At 40.5% G+C, this 16,496-nt stretch overlaps 1 protein-coding gene across 1 annotated transcript in view; it reads left to right on the top strand.

Annotated features, from left to right (window-relative positions):
- The window catches only part of FARSB (phenylalanyl-tRNA synthetase subunit beta), a 53,110-nt gene extending 36,848 nt beyond the window's left edge, over positions 1 to 16,262 (top strand). The window contains exons 16-17 of the mRNA XM_070422235.1: positions 1,813 to 1,968; positions 15,997 to 16,262. Coding sequence (XP_070278336.1) covers positions 1,813 to 1,968; positions 15,997 to 16,100 — 260 coding nt within the window. The 3' untranslated portion in view covers positions 16,101 to 16,262. The remainder of the gene's footprint in view (positions 1 to 1,812; positions 1,969 to 15,996) is intronic.
- Positions 16,263 to 16,496: the final 234 nt, after the last annotated feature.

Here is a 16,496-nt window from a genome sequence, read left to right as displayed (position 1 = left end):
GTCTACCTTTATATGCTATACGCTTCTTTAAAAAAAATAAAGTTTTGCCGAAACCGGTTTGGCTCAGTGGATAGAGCGTCGGCCTGTGGACTGAGGGGTCCCGGGTTCGATTCCGGTCGAGGGCATGTGCCTGGGTTGCGGGCATATCCCCGGTGGGGGATGTGCAGGAGGCGGCTGATTGATGTTTCTCACTCATCAATGTTTCTAACTCTCTCTATCTCTCTCCCTTCCTCTCTGTGAAAAATCAATAAAATATATTTAAAAAAAAAAAATAAAAATAAAAAAAAATAAAGTTTTAATATGGGTTTACCTTTTCCAGAATATCATACAAATAGACTCATGTTGCCCTAGCCGGTTTTGTTCAGTGATTAGATCGTCAGCCCCCAGACTAAAAGGTTTCGGGTTTGATTCTGGTCAAGGGCATGGACCTCAGTTGCAGGCTTGATCCCGGCCTCTATCGAGTGCAGGAAACAACCAATCAATTTCTCTGTCACACCAATGTTTCTTGCCCTGCTCCCTCCTCCCTCCTCCCTCCTCCCTCCCTCCTCCTCCATTCCACTCTTCAAAAATCAATGCAAAAAATATCCTTGGGTGAGGATTCACACAAAAAACACAAACAACAAAAATCAAATAGACTCATGTTATATGTAGCCTCTTTCATTCAGCATAGCACCCTTGAGATTAATATCTAAATTGTCAACTTTATCAATAGGTTCATTCCTTTTTCTTGATGAGTAGTATTCTATTGTATGGATGAACCACAGTTATGTATCCAATTACCCATCAGGGTTCATTTGGACTGTTGCAAGTAAACGATATTACCTTTTTGAAAATATAACCACTTTTAAATTCAGTATTTCAAAGTAGAATAACATATACTAATCAAGGAAAATATGGAAAAATAGATGAAACTTGAAAAAATTATCTCTGCCCAAACATAACTTCTGTTAACATGTAAGTGCATTTGTTTTATCTTTTTCCTGTGCTTGGAGTTTTCTGGCTTATGGTTATATTTACATAGTTGTAATTCTTCATTTATTGCCTTTTTCCTGTTTTAACTGTAAAAAGTATATATAACATATAGTTCAAAAAGATTATTATCAAGCAAATGCTAGTGTAGCCATCCAACATAAGAAATGAAATATTGCCACTATCTTAAGCTTCTTTAAGACCCTCCCCATCATATCACTTTCCCTTTACCTACAGTAATCACTGTCCTAACTTTTGTGACAGATTCCCTTCTTTGCTTCATAGTTTTTGAACCTATTGTATATTTTTCCCTTTTCTTTCATTTACTATTACTAGCTGCATTATACATCTTAATAAAGATGCTTTTTAGCCATAGTATTCTGATGAATGATTGTAATTTTATGTAGCCATTCCCCAATTTAGTGGTTTCTAGTTTCACTATTGGAAATAATGTTTTGTGCAGAAATATCTTTCAACATGAAGCCTTTTCTTGTATTTAGGATTATTTACTTTGTATAGTATTGTGAATAAAAGATGATGAAGTTTTAAGGCTCTTATGTTTGTTGCTAAATTGTTTACAAAGAGTTTTACCAGTTTATACCACTGTAGAGCCTTATTATTCTTGGGCCAGCATTCAAGGTTTCTTATACTTCCCCAAATCAAAACACCTCAGGGGATTTGATGGTTGAAAACCATATTATTTTGCATTTGACGTTGAATGGTTGTCTGTGTATTTACTAATAGGTTTTCTTTTTTGTTTGCTGCCCAAGTTTGTGTTGGTGTAAATCAGATTCTTAAGTAATGGTCAATGTGACCTTGTTACTAATTCTTTTATTTTTTCAGATGTAGGTGCAAGAAACTACAGGCACCTTTGTGCTGTTTATTATAACAAGAATCCTGGGTTTGAGATAATCCACGGGCTACTGGACAGAATTATGCAGCTGCTTGATGTTCCTCCCGGTGAAAAGAAGAGGGGATATGTGATCAAAGCATCAGAAGGTAGGACAGATCGGCTGAATGTAGTTTGTGATAACGTAATGAAGTGGCCGTGCCCTAGTTTTGATAGTTTTTTTTTTTAATTTGGGGGGAGATAGAGCCTCATTTCAATTATTTGTTAATATTTTCTAGAAAATACCCTTTTCTACCTACATTTAAAGAAAATGCTTTTCAGAGCTCTTGTGCTGTGCAGTGTACTTTCATTCCAGCTGAGTGTGGGTAACTCCTAGTTTTTGGCACTGTTAAGCACCAGCACCATAGTGAACCCAGAAGACCAAACTGGAAGCTGAGTGAATCTAAACTGCTGATTTGTACTCAAAGACACCTGCCTAAGGCCTTTAAGGCAAAAAAACAAAAACAAAACCCTCAAAAGTTATTCTGAAAGACTTCATGTATGTTAATCAAATCATAAAGTTGACTGAGGAAAGGTGGGAATCCTACGTAAAAGCCCAAGCAGAGTAAAATCTGCTGGTGAGTTTAGATTATTCCAGTGGTCAGCAAACTCATTAGTCAACAGAGCCAAATATCAACAGTACAACGATTAAAATTTCTTTTGAGAGCCACATTTTTAAAATTTAAACAATATAGGTAGGTACATTGTTATTAACTTAATTAGGGTACTCCTAAGGCTTAGGAAGAGCCACACTCAAGGGGCCAAAGAGCCGCATGTGGCTCGTGAGCCGCAGTTTGCCAACCGCTGCCTAACTGAATGGGGTGTGAATACTTCCTAATGTGCTAGTTTCCCATTGTCCAGGGACTTCTGAAATTTTTTTGCTTCTCATGTATAGCTGAATCTGAGTTTATTTTGTTCGGCAAGAGATCCAGAAACAACTGGAAACAAATATTTTACTACTGGTTTCTACTGTTGTACTTGATAATTTTTTATAACTATATTTGGCTTCTTAAATTTTTAACAAAGTATTCATTTTTAAAAAGTGCTATTTAGCAGGTACTTGGTTTTGTTTTTCCCTTAGATTTATTTGTCTTAGTCCTCTGAGATTTTTGTTGTTGGTTTGTTTTAATGTGTTTTTTTTTTTTTTTTTGAGACTTCCTTGAAAATGTAATAAACCGGAAATATATGGGCCCTTTTATGTTAAGGTTGTGGGGTTGTCTGTTTCTAATAATTACAGTTGAGAAGTTAAATATTGTTTTCTACCACATCTCTATTAGAAATAGCAATGAAGTTGTGTTATGCTTATAGAATTCTAGAGTGTTAGCACTAAATCTTGGGGTTCATCAAGTCCAATTTCCTGGGTTGACAAGTGAAGGAACCAAAGCAAAGCAAGTTAAATGAGTCGGGCTGGGTCACACATGTAGGACCTGAGGTGTTTGTAGACCTTTCTGTTCAGTTTGTTAGGCCAAGTTGTTACTAAAGTTTATCTAATTGGCTTTCTTTGAGAAAAGAGGTATTTTCTTTCAGTATCACCAGCACTGGCCACATCATTTTTCTCAGTATGCTTTCTGTAAGAGCCATCAAGCCAAAAACAATTAGTGTCATTATAATTAATAGTTCCTCATTTCTCATAGGGATTTCTAACTTTAAATTTATCTAATGACAAATATGATTATATAAATGTGATTATCTTTTTATGGTTAAAGAAATTAAGACCTAAAGACGTGGCTTATTAAAATGAATCAGTATTAGTTCTTCATCTAAAATTTCATATGCGTATGATCCATATATATATATATATATATATATATACACACACACACACACATACATACATACATATATATGTACATATACATATATATATCATATATATGTCTTGAGCAAAATCTGTAAACACAAAGATTTGGTTGCTGGGGTGTGTTTAGCCAAATCATTATTTCAAATTTATATTTTGTATGTAGTTTTTTCCTGCTAAGAAAAGATCTAAGTATCAGAAAGTAGAGTAGAAAGAGATTAAGAACGACTGTGTCCTACCAGTCTTGATTACTGAGTTGTCTTCTGTTACTCTGGCATATGGTTTACCTTTTAATAATTAAAAATCCCTGGTGGCTTTGCAGTTATAATTGAGCTAAGTCTGTTCACCAGAGATTCCTGCTAATGTCAATCAACTGGCAGTTATACCTCCTTTCTTTCTGTCCTTCTAATGCACACCACCCGTTTCCTTTTGTACGGTTTTGTTTGGAGGTAGGGATGAGTAGAATGGAACTTGATTCCCCCTGAGGAACTTAGCCCTGCTCATTATGAGAGAAATCTGGAAACTCCTTTGATTGATCATCACATTGATCCTGAGGAGTTCTGTTGACATTGGCGTGTGACCTTGCTTATTTTATTATGCAGGTGGCAGTGCTGTGCAGCATGCAGAGCCTCTGCTGTGCTCGCTTAGCTTTACATAGTTTTCATTTGCTGAGCCCCACTGCAGTTAAAAGTGAGATATTCTGAGTTAATGATAGAATAAGGTCAGTTGTTGAGTGGAAACAAAGAAAGAAGAACCTTTAACTTTTTAGCAGATTCTAGAGCATCTTGAAGGTCTCACAAGTGTGAGCTCAGAATGTTTTAGTGGCACTAGATCAGATTCTTAGAGCATATGTATGTGTTCTTTTCCAGGCTTCTTCCCTTTTGTTTTTGTGGCTTGTTGCAAGCTAAATTATGTATGTTAAAATGCATTTATCCTTTCAAAAACCACGTCTGGGCAGGAAAATTCTCCACATTTTTGTGTTTAGAACAGTTATGTGGTTCCTGGGCAAATCAGTGGCAAAAGCCATTTCTTACAGAAGGCAGTGGGCTTTGTGTGGGATTGGCTGCAGTGACTTGAGGGTATATTTTTCCCCTTTAATTTGTTACCTATTTCAGTTTTGTTTATATACAATTCTACAGAAAACTTCAAATTAACCTGAGACAAGATCTCTCAATTCTAGTTTTCATGCTTCTCAAAATTCATTTTGTGAAATGAAAAGTAACCTTGTAAGTAATGTGCACATAATCCTGCACCATATGTACCCACAGCAGCTATTCAGATACCTTCTGTTACAGTAACACCTAATGATTATTGACGTGACCTGTAGGTCGTGACCTTTTTCCTCTCTCAGGACACCTGTGAAAGATTTCAGATGCTAAAAACTTCGGGTGAAGTTGTGATGTTTCCCTGGTTTTTAGTGTAATATGAGCTTGGGAATATGTGCTGACACCTTGTTGAAGTAAAGGTGTTCCATTTATGATTTGATTTACAGAAAACTTTCTGGACTAGACTAAAGGGGATCTGCATGACATATCCACATTTAGTTATCACCAACAAAGACATTATTCTGTTAAGGCACCAGGTTTACTCGTAAAAGAAAAAGGTTTGAAAGTTTTTAAGCTTCCTGGCCTTATTCCTCTGGTTCCCTATTTTTGTGTGCTTGAGAGATTTCAAATACATTCAAAGATGGGATTAAAAGACAGCAATATGAAACTCATTAGCAGTAATCAGTATACAGTGGACACAGCCCTGTAACACAGGCACAATGTTTATAAATTATGGCTTCTGCAGTTATCACATGAGTCATTTAGCTCTGTATTGTTTTTGAGTGTGTTTGTTTCTCTTGCCCACTTTTTCTTAAATGTACAAGGCAAAGTTCTCATGTTCACCCTCTTTGGGGGGTGGTATACTTTGGTTCTTATTTAACACTAGTGACCTGGTGCATGGATTTGTGCACATTGGAAGGAAATTAATTAGAAGGTGGCCGGCAGGGCGGGGGCAGGACTGGGAGAGATGGACCAGACACACCCTGGAGCCAACCTGCCATGGTCCGTCCCCGGCGTCTGCGGAGTGAATGGGGTCCCTCCAGCAGGTGAGGTCCTTGGCCTGGCCTGTGGGGATTGGGCTGAAACCAGCTCTCTGACATCCCCCGAGGGGTCCTGGAGTGCGAGAGGGCACTTTGCAAAGTTGCTGTCATACAGGGTGTGGAACACAAACAAATGTTCAGTAAACCAGATTCAGGGCGGACACTGCCCCAGCAACAACATAACCCACGGCCAAAGGTGGAATAACATGCCCTGTGAGGAATCGGGCTCCCTCCTCCTGGTTTCAGAGTGTGTCACCTGAGAACTGCTGCTGCCAAGTCACTGCAGCTCGGCAGCTCCTGCATTGAGCATCTGCACCCTGGTGGTCAGTGCGCATCTTGGTGACCGGTTCGACGGGTGGAGGGACACTTAGCATATTAGCCTTTTATATATATAGACTAGTGGCCCGCTGCATGAAATTCGTGCATGGGGGGTGTCCCTCAGCCTGGCCTGCACCCTCTCCAATCTGGGACATCCCTCTCACAATCCAGGATTGCTGGCTCCTAACTGCTCACCTGCCTGCCTAACTGCTCCTAACCACTTTGCCTGCCTGCCTTCTTGCCCCCAACTGCCCCCCCTTGCCAGCCTGCTCACCCCCAACTGCCCCCCCCCCCACCAGCCTGCTCGCCCCCCACTGCCCCCCTCCCCTGCCCCGCCAGCCTGATCACCCTCAACTGCCCTCCCCTCCTGGCCTGATCACCCCTAACAGCCTCTGCCTCCGCCCCGTCACAATGGCTTTGTCGGAAGGATGCCTGGAAGGTCTCCCAGTCTAATTAGCATATTACCCTTTTATTAGTATAGATGTTAGTACTCAGTGAATTAAGAGTGAGTGCTCCACACCAGGTCTCCCTGGAATGACCTGGTCAGCTCAGATTCCCATCTGATAGATGTTGTAACCATTGTTTCTAACTTAAAAAAAAAAAAAATTCTCAAACCCCTAAGAAACCTTTTTATATTTTTTCTTAATAATCCCACCATCAAATTTTAATACCACAAATATACTGCATTTTATCATGCATTATATGTAAAATTCTGCTTTATACTTAAAAAAGAATAAGTGTAAACCCTACTTTTAAAAATTCAATTCAGGGTTAAGAATAAATTAAAAATCTTAAGTTAAAAGTTAAATTAGCCCTGACCGGTTTGGCTCAGTGGATAGAGCGTCGGCCTGCGGACTCAAGAGTCCCGGGTTCGATTCCGGTCAGGGCTGTGTGCCTTGGTTGCGGGCAAATCCCCAGTGGGGGGTGTGCAGGGGGAAGCTGATTGATGTTTCTCTCTCATCGATGTTTCTAACTCTCTCCTTCTCCCTTCCTCTCTGTAAAAAAAATCAATAAAGTATATTTAAAAAAATAAATAAATAAAGCAAAGTATTATTTTTAAAAAGTTAAATTAAAAAACTACATTTAACTATATCTGCTTAATAACTTTTAATGTTATTTGTTTACTTAAATTATAGTGTATGAAATTATGTATACCAATTAGCAGTTAATTTAAATGCTTAATAACCATAACTAAAACATTTTAAAAATCATTCAGAACTTTTTTGTTTTTCAGCAAAAGTTAAACAATTGAAAAAGTAATTTCTTAGAAATGATTGTAAGTGAATTTAACTTTTCCTTGATGAGAGAAAATAACTAGCTGGTAGTTCGATACTGTCAGTGCTTTCCCCTCTGGCACTTGATGTAATCAATGATGTGTTGAATAACTTTTTGAATTAGAAACTCTTTATTTTAAATCTCACAGCCTGAGCTACACACAGTTCTGAGGATCAAAGATAAACATCACCAAGGCAGCCAATGGCAGTCCCCAGGCCACCTCTCAACATGACTTCACAGTCAATAGAAAGTTTCCCAATCACACGATCACAGCCATCTATCACCATAGTTTTATAGCACTGATCTCATATATTTGCTATGTCTCCCATGTCAGTACTGCTCCTGTGGTGTCCAGACAACCATTGAGAGGAACTGAATACCAAGGAGTAAGGTTTTGTCAGGTAGGGTTCGGCCGTGGAGCACCACAAGCCATTATAATCTGTGAGGCTTTTTTATACTTTCCATTGTCACCCCCCGTTGAGAATGTATACTGTAACTGAATGCATTTTTTGGAGTTATTGAATTTATAGATACTAGGGGAGAAAAAAAGAGAGATAAAGATACTTTTAGTTACCATCTTGTACTCCTTTTTTTCCTGTTTCCAAATTGGACCTTGGCTTCCACTAGTCTGTAGAAAAGACCCAAATACAAAGGGATGCAAAAGAAGTTCATTTTTAGCTTGTTTCATAGGACCCAGATTCTGAAAGTTTAGTTTTTTTTTTTTTTTTAATATATTTTATTGATTTTTCACAGAGAGGAAGGGAGAGAGATAGAGAGTTAGAAACATCGATGAGAGAGAAACATCAATCAGCTGCCTCCTGCACATCTCCCACTGGGGATGTGCCCGCAACCCAGGTACATGCCCTTGACCGAAATTGAACCTGGGACCCTTGAGTCCGCAGGCCGACGCTCTATCCACTGAGCCAAACCGGTTTCGGCTGAAAGTTTAGTTTTTATCTTACAAGTGAAAGGTGGGTGTACCTTCCTTATGTACTAGCAGGTGTACACATGGGTCACACTTTGGCAGCACCCTGGTTTTGGACTTGGTACGCTGCAGCGTGTTGGTTATGAACCACTGTCCTGTGAATTCCTCGCACATGATGTGTTCTGGTAACCTAATATCAGCCCTCTAAGTGGCCAATCCAGCTTAATCCAGAAGGATTAAAGGGATGGATGCGTAGATAGAAAACTAGATAAACATACTGAGTGAATCTCTAGGTGGGCTGATAAATGTGGTGGACTCAGCAGGGCTCACAGCCACTCATAATGAAGGCCTTATTTCCTGGAGCATTTACTCTGTCTTTGACCCGAGAGAGAAACAAACTTGTCTTTTTCAGCCATTGATATTTGGGGTTTTCTTTCTCAGAGATGAAACTTTCTCAGAGATGCAAATGGAAGAATTTGGGGAAGTATTTTGGAATGGGTAATCATTCGCTAGAGCAGTGGTTCTCAACCTTGGCTGCACATTAGAATTACCTGGGAATCTTTAAATCCTGATTTCTGGGCCCCATCCTCCGGAAATTCTGTTTCTTTGTTACTAATGTTGTGGCCCCACCCCATAAAAAAGAAACAGAATTTCTGGAGGATGAGGCTCAGAAATCAGGATTTTAAAAAGATTCCCAGGTGATGTGCAGCCAAGATTCCTAATGTGCAGCCAAGGTTGAGAACCACTGCGCTAGAGTATACTCAAGGTGGCTATTAGGTGTGCCCTTCAGAAAATTGCCATTGGATAAAAGTGACAGACAGGGGTTCAGGAAGAACCGGGTTCCAATCTCAGCTCTGGTGGTGTGTGGCTGTGTGGTTTTCTTAACCTCCTTGGTCTCTGTTTTCTCATGTCTAAAATAAAGGAACGGACAAGATCACCTCCAAGGTCATTTTCAGTTTTAAGATTTTTCAGTTTAAATGCTTCAGAAGCAGTGTCCGCCGTAGGTACTAACACATCAGCTCTTTTTCTTCACTTTCTTTTTCTTAAGTTTTGTTTATTTATTTAATTTGAAACCAGAAGAAGTTTACAAACATAAAATGGACAGTTTGACCAACCTTTTGCAAACATTCTCCTGTAGGCCTTCCATGCCTCCGGGCCACATACAAAGAGGTGCCACTATCAGTGGCTATCCTCACCTTCAGTAGCCTGTGCTGCTGCTTGCCTTGGGCAAGTCCCCTCATCTCCTTGTGCTTCCCTTTTCCCATCTGTGACATGCCTGTCCTTGGGGGTTTGGCCAGGACTGGGACTGAGTCACTGCCTTGACTGTAGATGAAGGAATACTAGGTAGAAAGCAGGTTGTTTTAACAATCTTCATTCTTTTCTTTTTCCTCTACTTGCCCTACTTGTCAGCTGAAATCTAATCCTGAACTAGAGCGTATCTGTCATAATCAATGTTTGAAGTTATGTTTACTCTAACTTGGCCAAAGGTTTCGAATGAGTTAACTAATTGGGAAATTATAGATACAATCTCCTTTACTCATTATTTCCATTCTTCCTTAATTAGCCCTAAAATATTCCCATTATTGTTATTTTTTTCACTCTAATTGTGGGTAAAATAGTAAATTGCTCATATTTGGTTTGAGAAAGAAGCAATTTATTGATCCAGGAAGGCAGGATGTTCCATACCTTTTATTTTCAAAATTATTATTCTAAATCTTCCCTGTGAATGCATGGTTAAGAAATGTGAAAATCTGTGGGGGAATGATGGCATTTGGCATTATTTTGGAATAGGAGTTTTCAAAAACAAACCCATTGGTAGATAGGGTACTTTTAACCTAGAGGTAAAAATCCTTTGGTTTTATACAAGTTAATTTGAGACTGATTAAAGTTGCCATTAGATGGATCACATTTAAATTCTTCTAATATTCCTGACCTCCTTCAGGTTTTGAAATACGAATATGTGTAGAGTATGTGTTAGATGAGAGACACATAATTAAGATTAGACTTTAAAATCTTAAGAATCTTAAGATCTTAAGAAGTGTTAAAAAGGGATAGCCATGGAAATAAGCTATGAATTTTTTTTATACAAAATAAAACTGGGGAATTTTGGAGTTATGGTTTTAAATATTTAGTCATAAGGCAGTTGTGGTGATCTATATTAAAAAGGTTCTTTGTTGAAGATGTTTTTCCATTAGTTGGAAGACGAGGTAGCCTGGGCTTTGCTGATGACTTCTTAAGAAGAAAGCCGCAGGACCCAGCCCTATGTGCAGTGCCGGCTTCCCAGGCTGCCTTGATGGAGTGTTGCTGAGCACAGGCTCCTCTCCAGGGCCCGGCGGTGGGGTCTGGTGCTCTAGCGTCAGTTTCCTTTGCTTTAAGAGGTTAATGATGTCTGCAGGTGTGTTGGGATTAGCACTGTAAAGTTGTGTAAGGGGTTTTTTCTTTCTTTTGATCTTCAGAAGGGGATGAAAGATAGCCATTAAACTCAAGGGATTAGGTCCCCTTTCTTTAAGGATTTTAGGTGCCATAAATATTTCACTTCAGATGCAAGGTGAAGAATTGTATACATCTGGGGGGAAATGGGTGTTTTATATTACCAGTTAGAAATTATTCAGTCTCCACTTACATGTTAAATGATCTTTGCAGAGACATTTTCTTCCAACCTAGGGTGTACTAAGATCTGAAAAAATGTGTGTGCTTATATCTTGGTAGTTATGCCAGTTTTTCCTCCACATACTTTTAAACCCTTTTATTTTTTATAAGTTAGCATCTTACCGACATGGCTTTCCCCGCTTTGGGTTCCCCCTCATTGTATATAATTCATTGGTGTACTCAAGAAACTCTTTTAAAAAGAATACACGGTTGGTGCAGTGTGCCTTCAGTTCTTTTTAAAGCCTTATATTTTGTCTTTTTCTTTAAATTAACATTATTTAGAAAAGGAAAGTGAGGTTAAAGTGTTGGCAGCAGCATTAGTTATGGTTATTACATTCTCAGAAAACTGCAGGGGAACCAGGAGAAAGTCCTAGGTAGGAAATTGTGGCTTCAGCCCCAACTGTTCTGCCACTCTCTGTTTCTTTCCAGAATGGAACCATGGGAAATTTTGTGTGTGTGTGTGTGTCCTTTGTGTGATTTCTGAGGATGGGTTGTTGGAACATGGAATTGCACTATTTTATAGATATCTAATTGTATTAGAATTAGGGTTGGGGGCGGAAAGGGTAGGGTTTGGGTAGGTGCCAGACCTAGAGTCAGCCTGTTAAAGGATTACTCCTTCCTCCCACCTCATCCTATCCTATATAATAAAAGCCTAATATGCAAATCAACCAAACAGGGGAACGAGCAGTCATTATGATGTGCACTGACCACCAGGGGGCAGGTGCTCAACGCAGGAGCTGCCCCCTCATGGTCAGTGCACACCCACAGGGGGAGTGTCACTCAGCCAGAAGCTGGGCTCATGCTGGTGAGTGCAGTGACGGTGATGGGGGCCTCTCCTGCTTCGTCGGCAGCACTAAGGAGCAGCAAGCCTAGTGGTAAGGAGCAGTGAGCAGGTGGGCAGTAAGGAGCAAGGGGTCCCAGACTTCGAGAGGGTGCAGGTTGGGCTGAGGGACACCCCCCCCACCCCCGAGTGCACCAATTTCATGCACTGGGCCTGTAGTATTATATATGGTCAGTCATTTAGAACAGAGGTAAAATACATCCAGTTGGCCCAATGGCTTAACTAAATCTATATAATCCTGCATTTTGTATTTTGTCCCTGAATTTGGGGACCTATATGGTTGTTAGTGCTAAAGTTCGTGATTGTAGTTTCTATTATTTGCTATAACATATGTGACATATAAACATTCCTTTTCCAGTGTGCTCTGCCCTCTTTATTATATTCTTATTTTATTATAGAAAATTTGGTTGACAAAGCACCAGGTTGCAGATAGTTACAGTATTCTACACATTAGTGATGTGCAGAAAGGGAAAAGTAAAATTGTATTAGTAGATAAGTTTTAGAGATGGGCTGAATAAAGTACCAAATGAATTAGTTGAATATAACTCATGGCCGGGGGTTAAAATTAAGGAATTAAGAGTCTCCTGCTTGATAACACCCTTGACCTTTCAGACTAGGGTCTGCTCAGTTACCATTTTAAGTTTCTGCTTCCGATGCTTCATATAGTGGTAGGAATGAGTCTCTGTGGAAAGCTTATCCAAACTTTGGTCCTAGAATATTACTCTAGAAGAAAGAGGCAAAATGAAACTGTGGAAGGTGCTTGGCAGCGAGCAAGAGAGGGGGCTCACAAACTCTTTGAAGGTCAATTAGCCAGAAAATGTGCTAACGACGGGATGCTGTGCTGGATTACCGGCCCAAGAATTACCCCCAAGGTCCTCAAAGTGGTCCTGCTGCTTGAGCACAGAGAGACAATTATAGACCTTGAGGAGGTGCGACAAAAGCTTTAATTAAGGGACTTACTTACACCCCACTAAGTTTTGGAAATTAAATTCTTGTTTGTGCTTAACTGATGTTTCTTTTGTCTGGGCTTCCCATGTATTTCAACAGAAACACAGTTTTCCCCCAAACCTGTTTCATGCTGGAAACTTTTCCTGGGATGTGTACTAGCAAAGTTGAGTTTAATCTGTGAGGAACTAGAGGCTGTTTGCTGGGGAGCATTTGGGCTCAAGTTGAAATGGTATTTATGCATCTTGGTACCCCAGTATCCCAGGGACTCTATTTGGGCTTAAACGCATGTAAAATAGAAAACAAATGTACTTTGTAGAATTTGAATTTTAGAATTCCCATTCCCAGGGGCAACATGATTTTCCTTGAATTGGCAACTTGCTGTCTCTAGACGCAACATTTGTTTGTTCATGAGATAAAGGTAGCCCTTGGCCATTACCCACATTTAGATTCCATTCAGATGTGACTTCTCTTACTTCTGGTAAGACTCCGATTTAAGTTGCTAGAGCAGGTGATCGCATCGATGTGCCTGCATCTGAGCTCAACCACCTACCTGCCTGCTGAACTGGGGCCTAATCCCTGTCTTACAGGGTGCGTTCCCTTTGTTGGTTAGTGAAGCAGTTCTCTTGTCTGCCCTTCTTTGAAGCACTTCACTTCTTCCTGCAAAGTTTGGTTTGAATCATAAAGGTTTTTAAAAAGCACTAAGAAATACTGGTGTTTTGGTAATTTTAAATTTTCTTTCCGTATTTCTGGTTCACATACAACATCAGTTAAGTGCTACATTTTTGGGGTCTCTCTGTACCCCTAACAAACTTGAAGGTGCTTTTGTGGGAATTTCAGCCTTGTCTAACTGAACAGAGGAATCATAAAGAAAATCATAAGAAGTGTTCCTATCCAATCTGACCTTGTTAGAAATGAAAAATGGCAAGAAAAGTTTAAATTGTCATCACAGGTTAATGTCTAGTGTTCTATAAAGTGGAGTTTCTACAGAAATCCCATTATTGGGCTCCATTTTCCCATGTAGGTGGGAAGAAGAGGATTAGCATTGGGCTAGAGGGCCCTTGGTGTCTACTCCATTTGAAGTGGCTCCTCTGTGGTGAAGGCGGCTGGCCCTGGCAGTCTGGGATGCTACAGTGACTCAGTGGGCCCGGAGCTGGGCTGAGAGTTTGATGTTTGTCATTTAGAATATCCTCATACTTGGATATGTTTCAAATAATGCATAATATGAATTTCAGTTTTCTTTTCTTCGTAAAGAGGAAAATTAGTGATATGAATACAGTATTTTTGTTTAACTGAATACCTAACTGGTTAATGAACTAAAGCAAAGTTTCTCAGTTTCTCATGCTTGCTAACTAAAGAAGAATATAACTGAACTTTGCTAAAAAGTGCTGACTCAAAAAGTTGTTTTATGAAGTAAAAATTCTAAATTCTTTTTTCTTAGGCTTTATTTTGCTAACACTGTCAGAACTAGCACATCTGGCTTAGATTCTGAAATAGCCTGGTTTTATGCTTTAGTTAAAATGAATCCAATCACATTGGAATTTGAAGATAGATAAAAGGGAGGATTTGGGTACAGTGAGGATTCTTAAACATTGCAGCATTCTCAGGGAAGGTCTTGAACATTTCCTTTCTGAATGGCCTTTAGGAATAGGCTGCTGTCCTTTTCAGCTAGCATAGGTCATGCAGACAGTTCTGTACACAGGGTGCCGGGTGCTGGAGTAAACGCTTCTCAGCAGCCCTTCCCGTGACTCTTGGTTTTACTACTTACCATCAGTAACTTTATCCAAACTGCACTTATTTGTCGACTTTTTTTTTTTTAATTTGGAGGGGGAATGGTATTGTCTTTTCAGTTAGACCTTCATTTTGATAGAATTAAAATATGCCATCTTTATCAGGATTAGCTACTCATGTCTTACTGAGGCTCTGCATTACCAATCCACTTTGGTTTCTGCCCCTCTCCCACGTGTGGGTTAGTAGCCAAATAATTATGACCTTCAGATGCAGCTCACTGGAATTCTTGCTTTAATAGACAGTGAAGCAGAATTGTTTAGTTTGGGGGGTAATATGAAAAACAGACCACCTTATATTTCAACCAGGTTGCTTTGGGATTATTTAAGGATGATAATTAAATTTTTTTCAGGAAGATAAACAAACATCCTTCTGTGCTGATCGGGAAATATGTGTCACCATCCTGTGTTTTTGTGGTACAGCTGGTACTGACCTGACAGTAGCTCCTCCCTCCCCCCCCCCCCCCCCCCCCCATTTCTGAATTTCTTCATTATGTTGACCTTGGAGCCATGAGTGGAGACTCAGCAGTTTACTCTTTCATAAATAATGCACTCAGTCTGGAGTGGCAGCTGGAGGCTTGTGGCCCAGCTCTGCTGGGTATTTATAGTTTATGCCAGTAAACGTTTCGGTCAGATCAGCCGGGAGCTGTGGGCCCGCTCCTTTTTCAAGGTGGTGGTGAGAGAAATGAGTCGGCATTTTTAACTTCAGTGGGTGGACTGTTGATAAACTTCTCTGGCACTGGTCATTCAGGGAACGTGGAGTTGGCCTGTATGCTTGCTTGCTTGTTTTTAGCTGTTTAAACCTCAAGAACTATTGCTGGTTTGGTAAGACATAGCTGTGCACTGGCACCCAAGAGAAGGGAGAGTTTCTGTCTGCCTTGGAAAAAATCAGGGTCAACCCAGACTCGTTTTACAGCAGAGGGTGGTTTTACAGTTGATGCTCCAGACTGCCTGGCAAGCTCCTTTTCTGACGGGAATATGGGTCGAGTTGTGGGAGCGAGGTCCTTGTCTGCCGGTGATGTACAGCTTGTGTTTCCTTATGTAGAAGAGAGCGTTGTTTTGAGTAGTAAATAAATTCAATGCAGACTTTTTATCCAGCAAGAATTACTTTGGAAGAACCCCTTTCAAAACAGGTTTTCCCATGCAAGGCTGTCAGTTTTACATTTCATTTTTTCCCTTTGTCCTTTTAGGGCAGTTTTGTGTCCGGGCACAGGTTCCCCTACGACTTCACCTGACTGTGGCCCTTCAGCCTCCCTGTCTTCATCCTCCTGCCTGGACCCCGTGATAAAAAACACAGGGCCCTGGCTTTTCTGTGTGCCCCAGCCTTTTCCTCAGGAGAGTCCCGTGGTGTAACATCAAATACTTCTTTTCCAGACTAGAAAGTGTAACAAGCACTCTCATTTCATAGCCAGTGGTTTAAAGAAGAATCGTTACTTTTAGTGAGCTTTTAGTGTTAAATGTTTATTGACATGTTTGCCGGGAGAAACATTGATTTTCCTCTCTCTGTCTTGCAGGCCCTGCTTTCTTTCCTGGGAGATGTGCTGAGGTCTTTGCCAGGGGTCAGAGCGTGGCAAGCTGGGTGTCCTTCATCCTGATGTTATCACCAAATTTGAGCTGAACATGCCCTGCTCTGCCCTGGAAATCAACATTGAGCCCTTTCTGTGAAGATGGTCCCTGTGGTGTGGTTCTCTCCCTGAGTGTCCCTTTCCTCCTCCCCTGGTGTCCTTTAGTCATCCCCACCAGGAAGGTTGAATAAAGCAGAAAGCACTGTCTACTCTGAGATACCACCCATTCTCCGCATCAGCCACTCGTGCAAACACCAACGTGGTATTTGGGTGAAGCTTCACTGTTTGGTAAAAGCCCGGTGATGCCAGAGGAATACTCGAGCAGAGGATGGGATCCGTCCTGGGAAACCAAAGGCATTCCTCAGACGTGAGAGCGAGGCTCCATGGGCAGTGACTGCTGCTGCGGAGCAAGGCCCGTTCTCCCCCAGCAATGGGACAGGATGGTTGAT

This window comes from Myotis yumanensis, unplaced genomic scaffold (genome assembly GCF_028538775.1).
Source record: "Myotis yumanensis isolate MYYU_CA2020_CCGP unplaced genomic scaffold, mMyoYum1.0.hap1 SCAF_8, whole genome shotgun sequence".
NCBI classification, from domain to species: domain Eukaryota; kingdom Metazoa; phylum Chordata; class Mammalia; order Chiroptera; family Vespertilionidae; genus Myotis; species Myotis yumanensis.
This window is presented reverse-complemented; position numbering and strand designations above follow the sequence as displayed.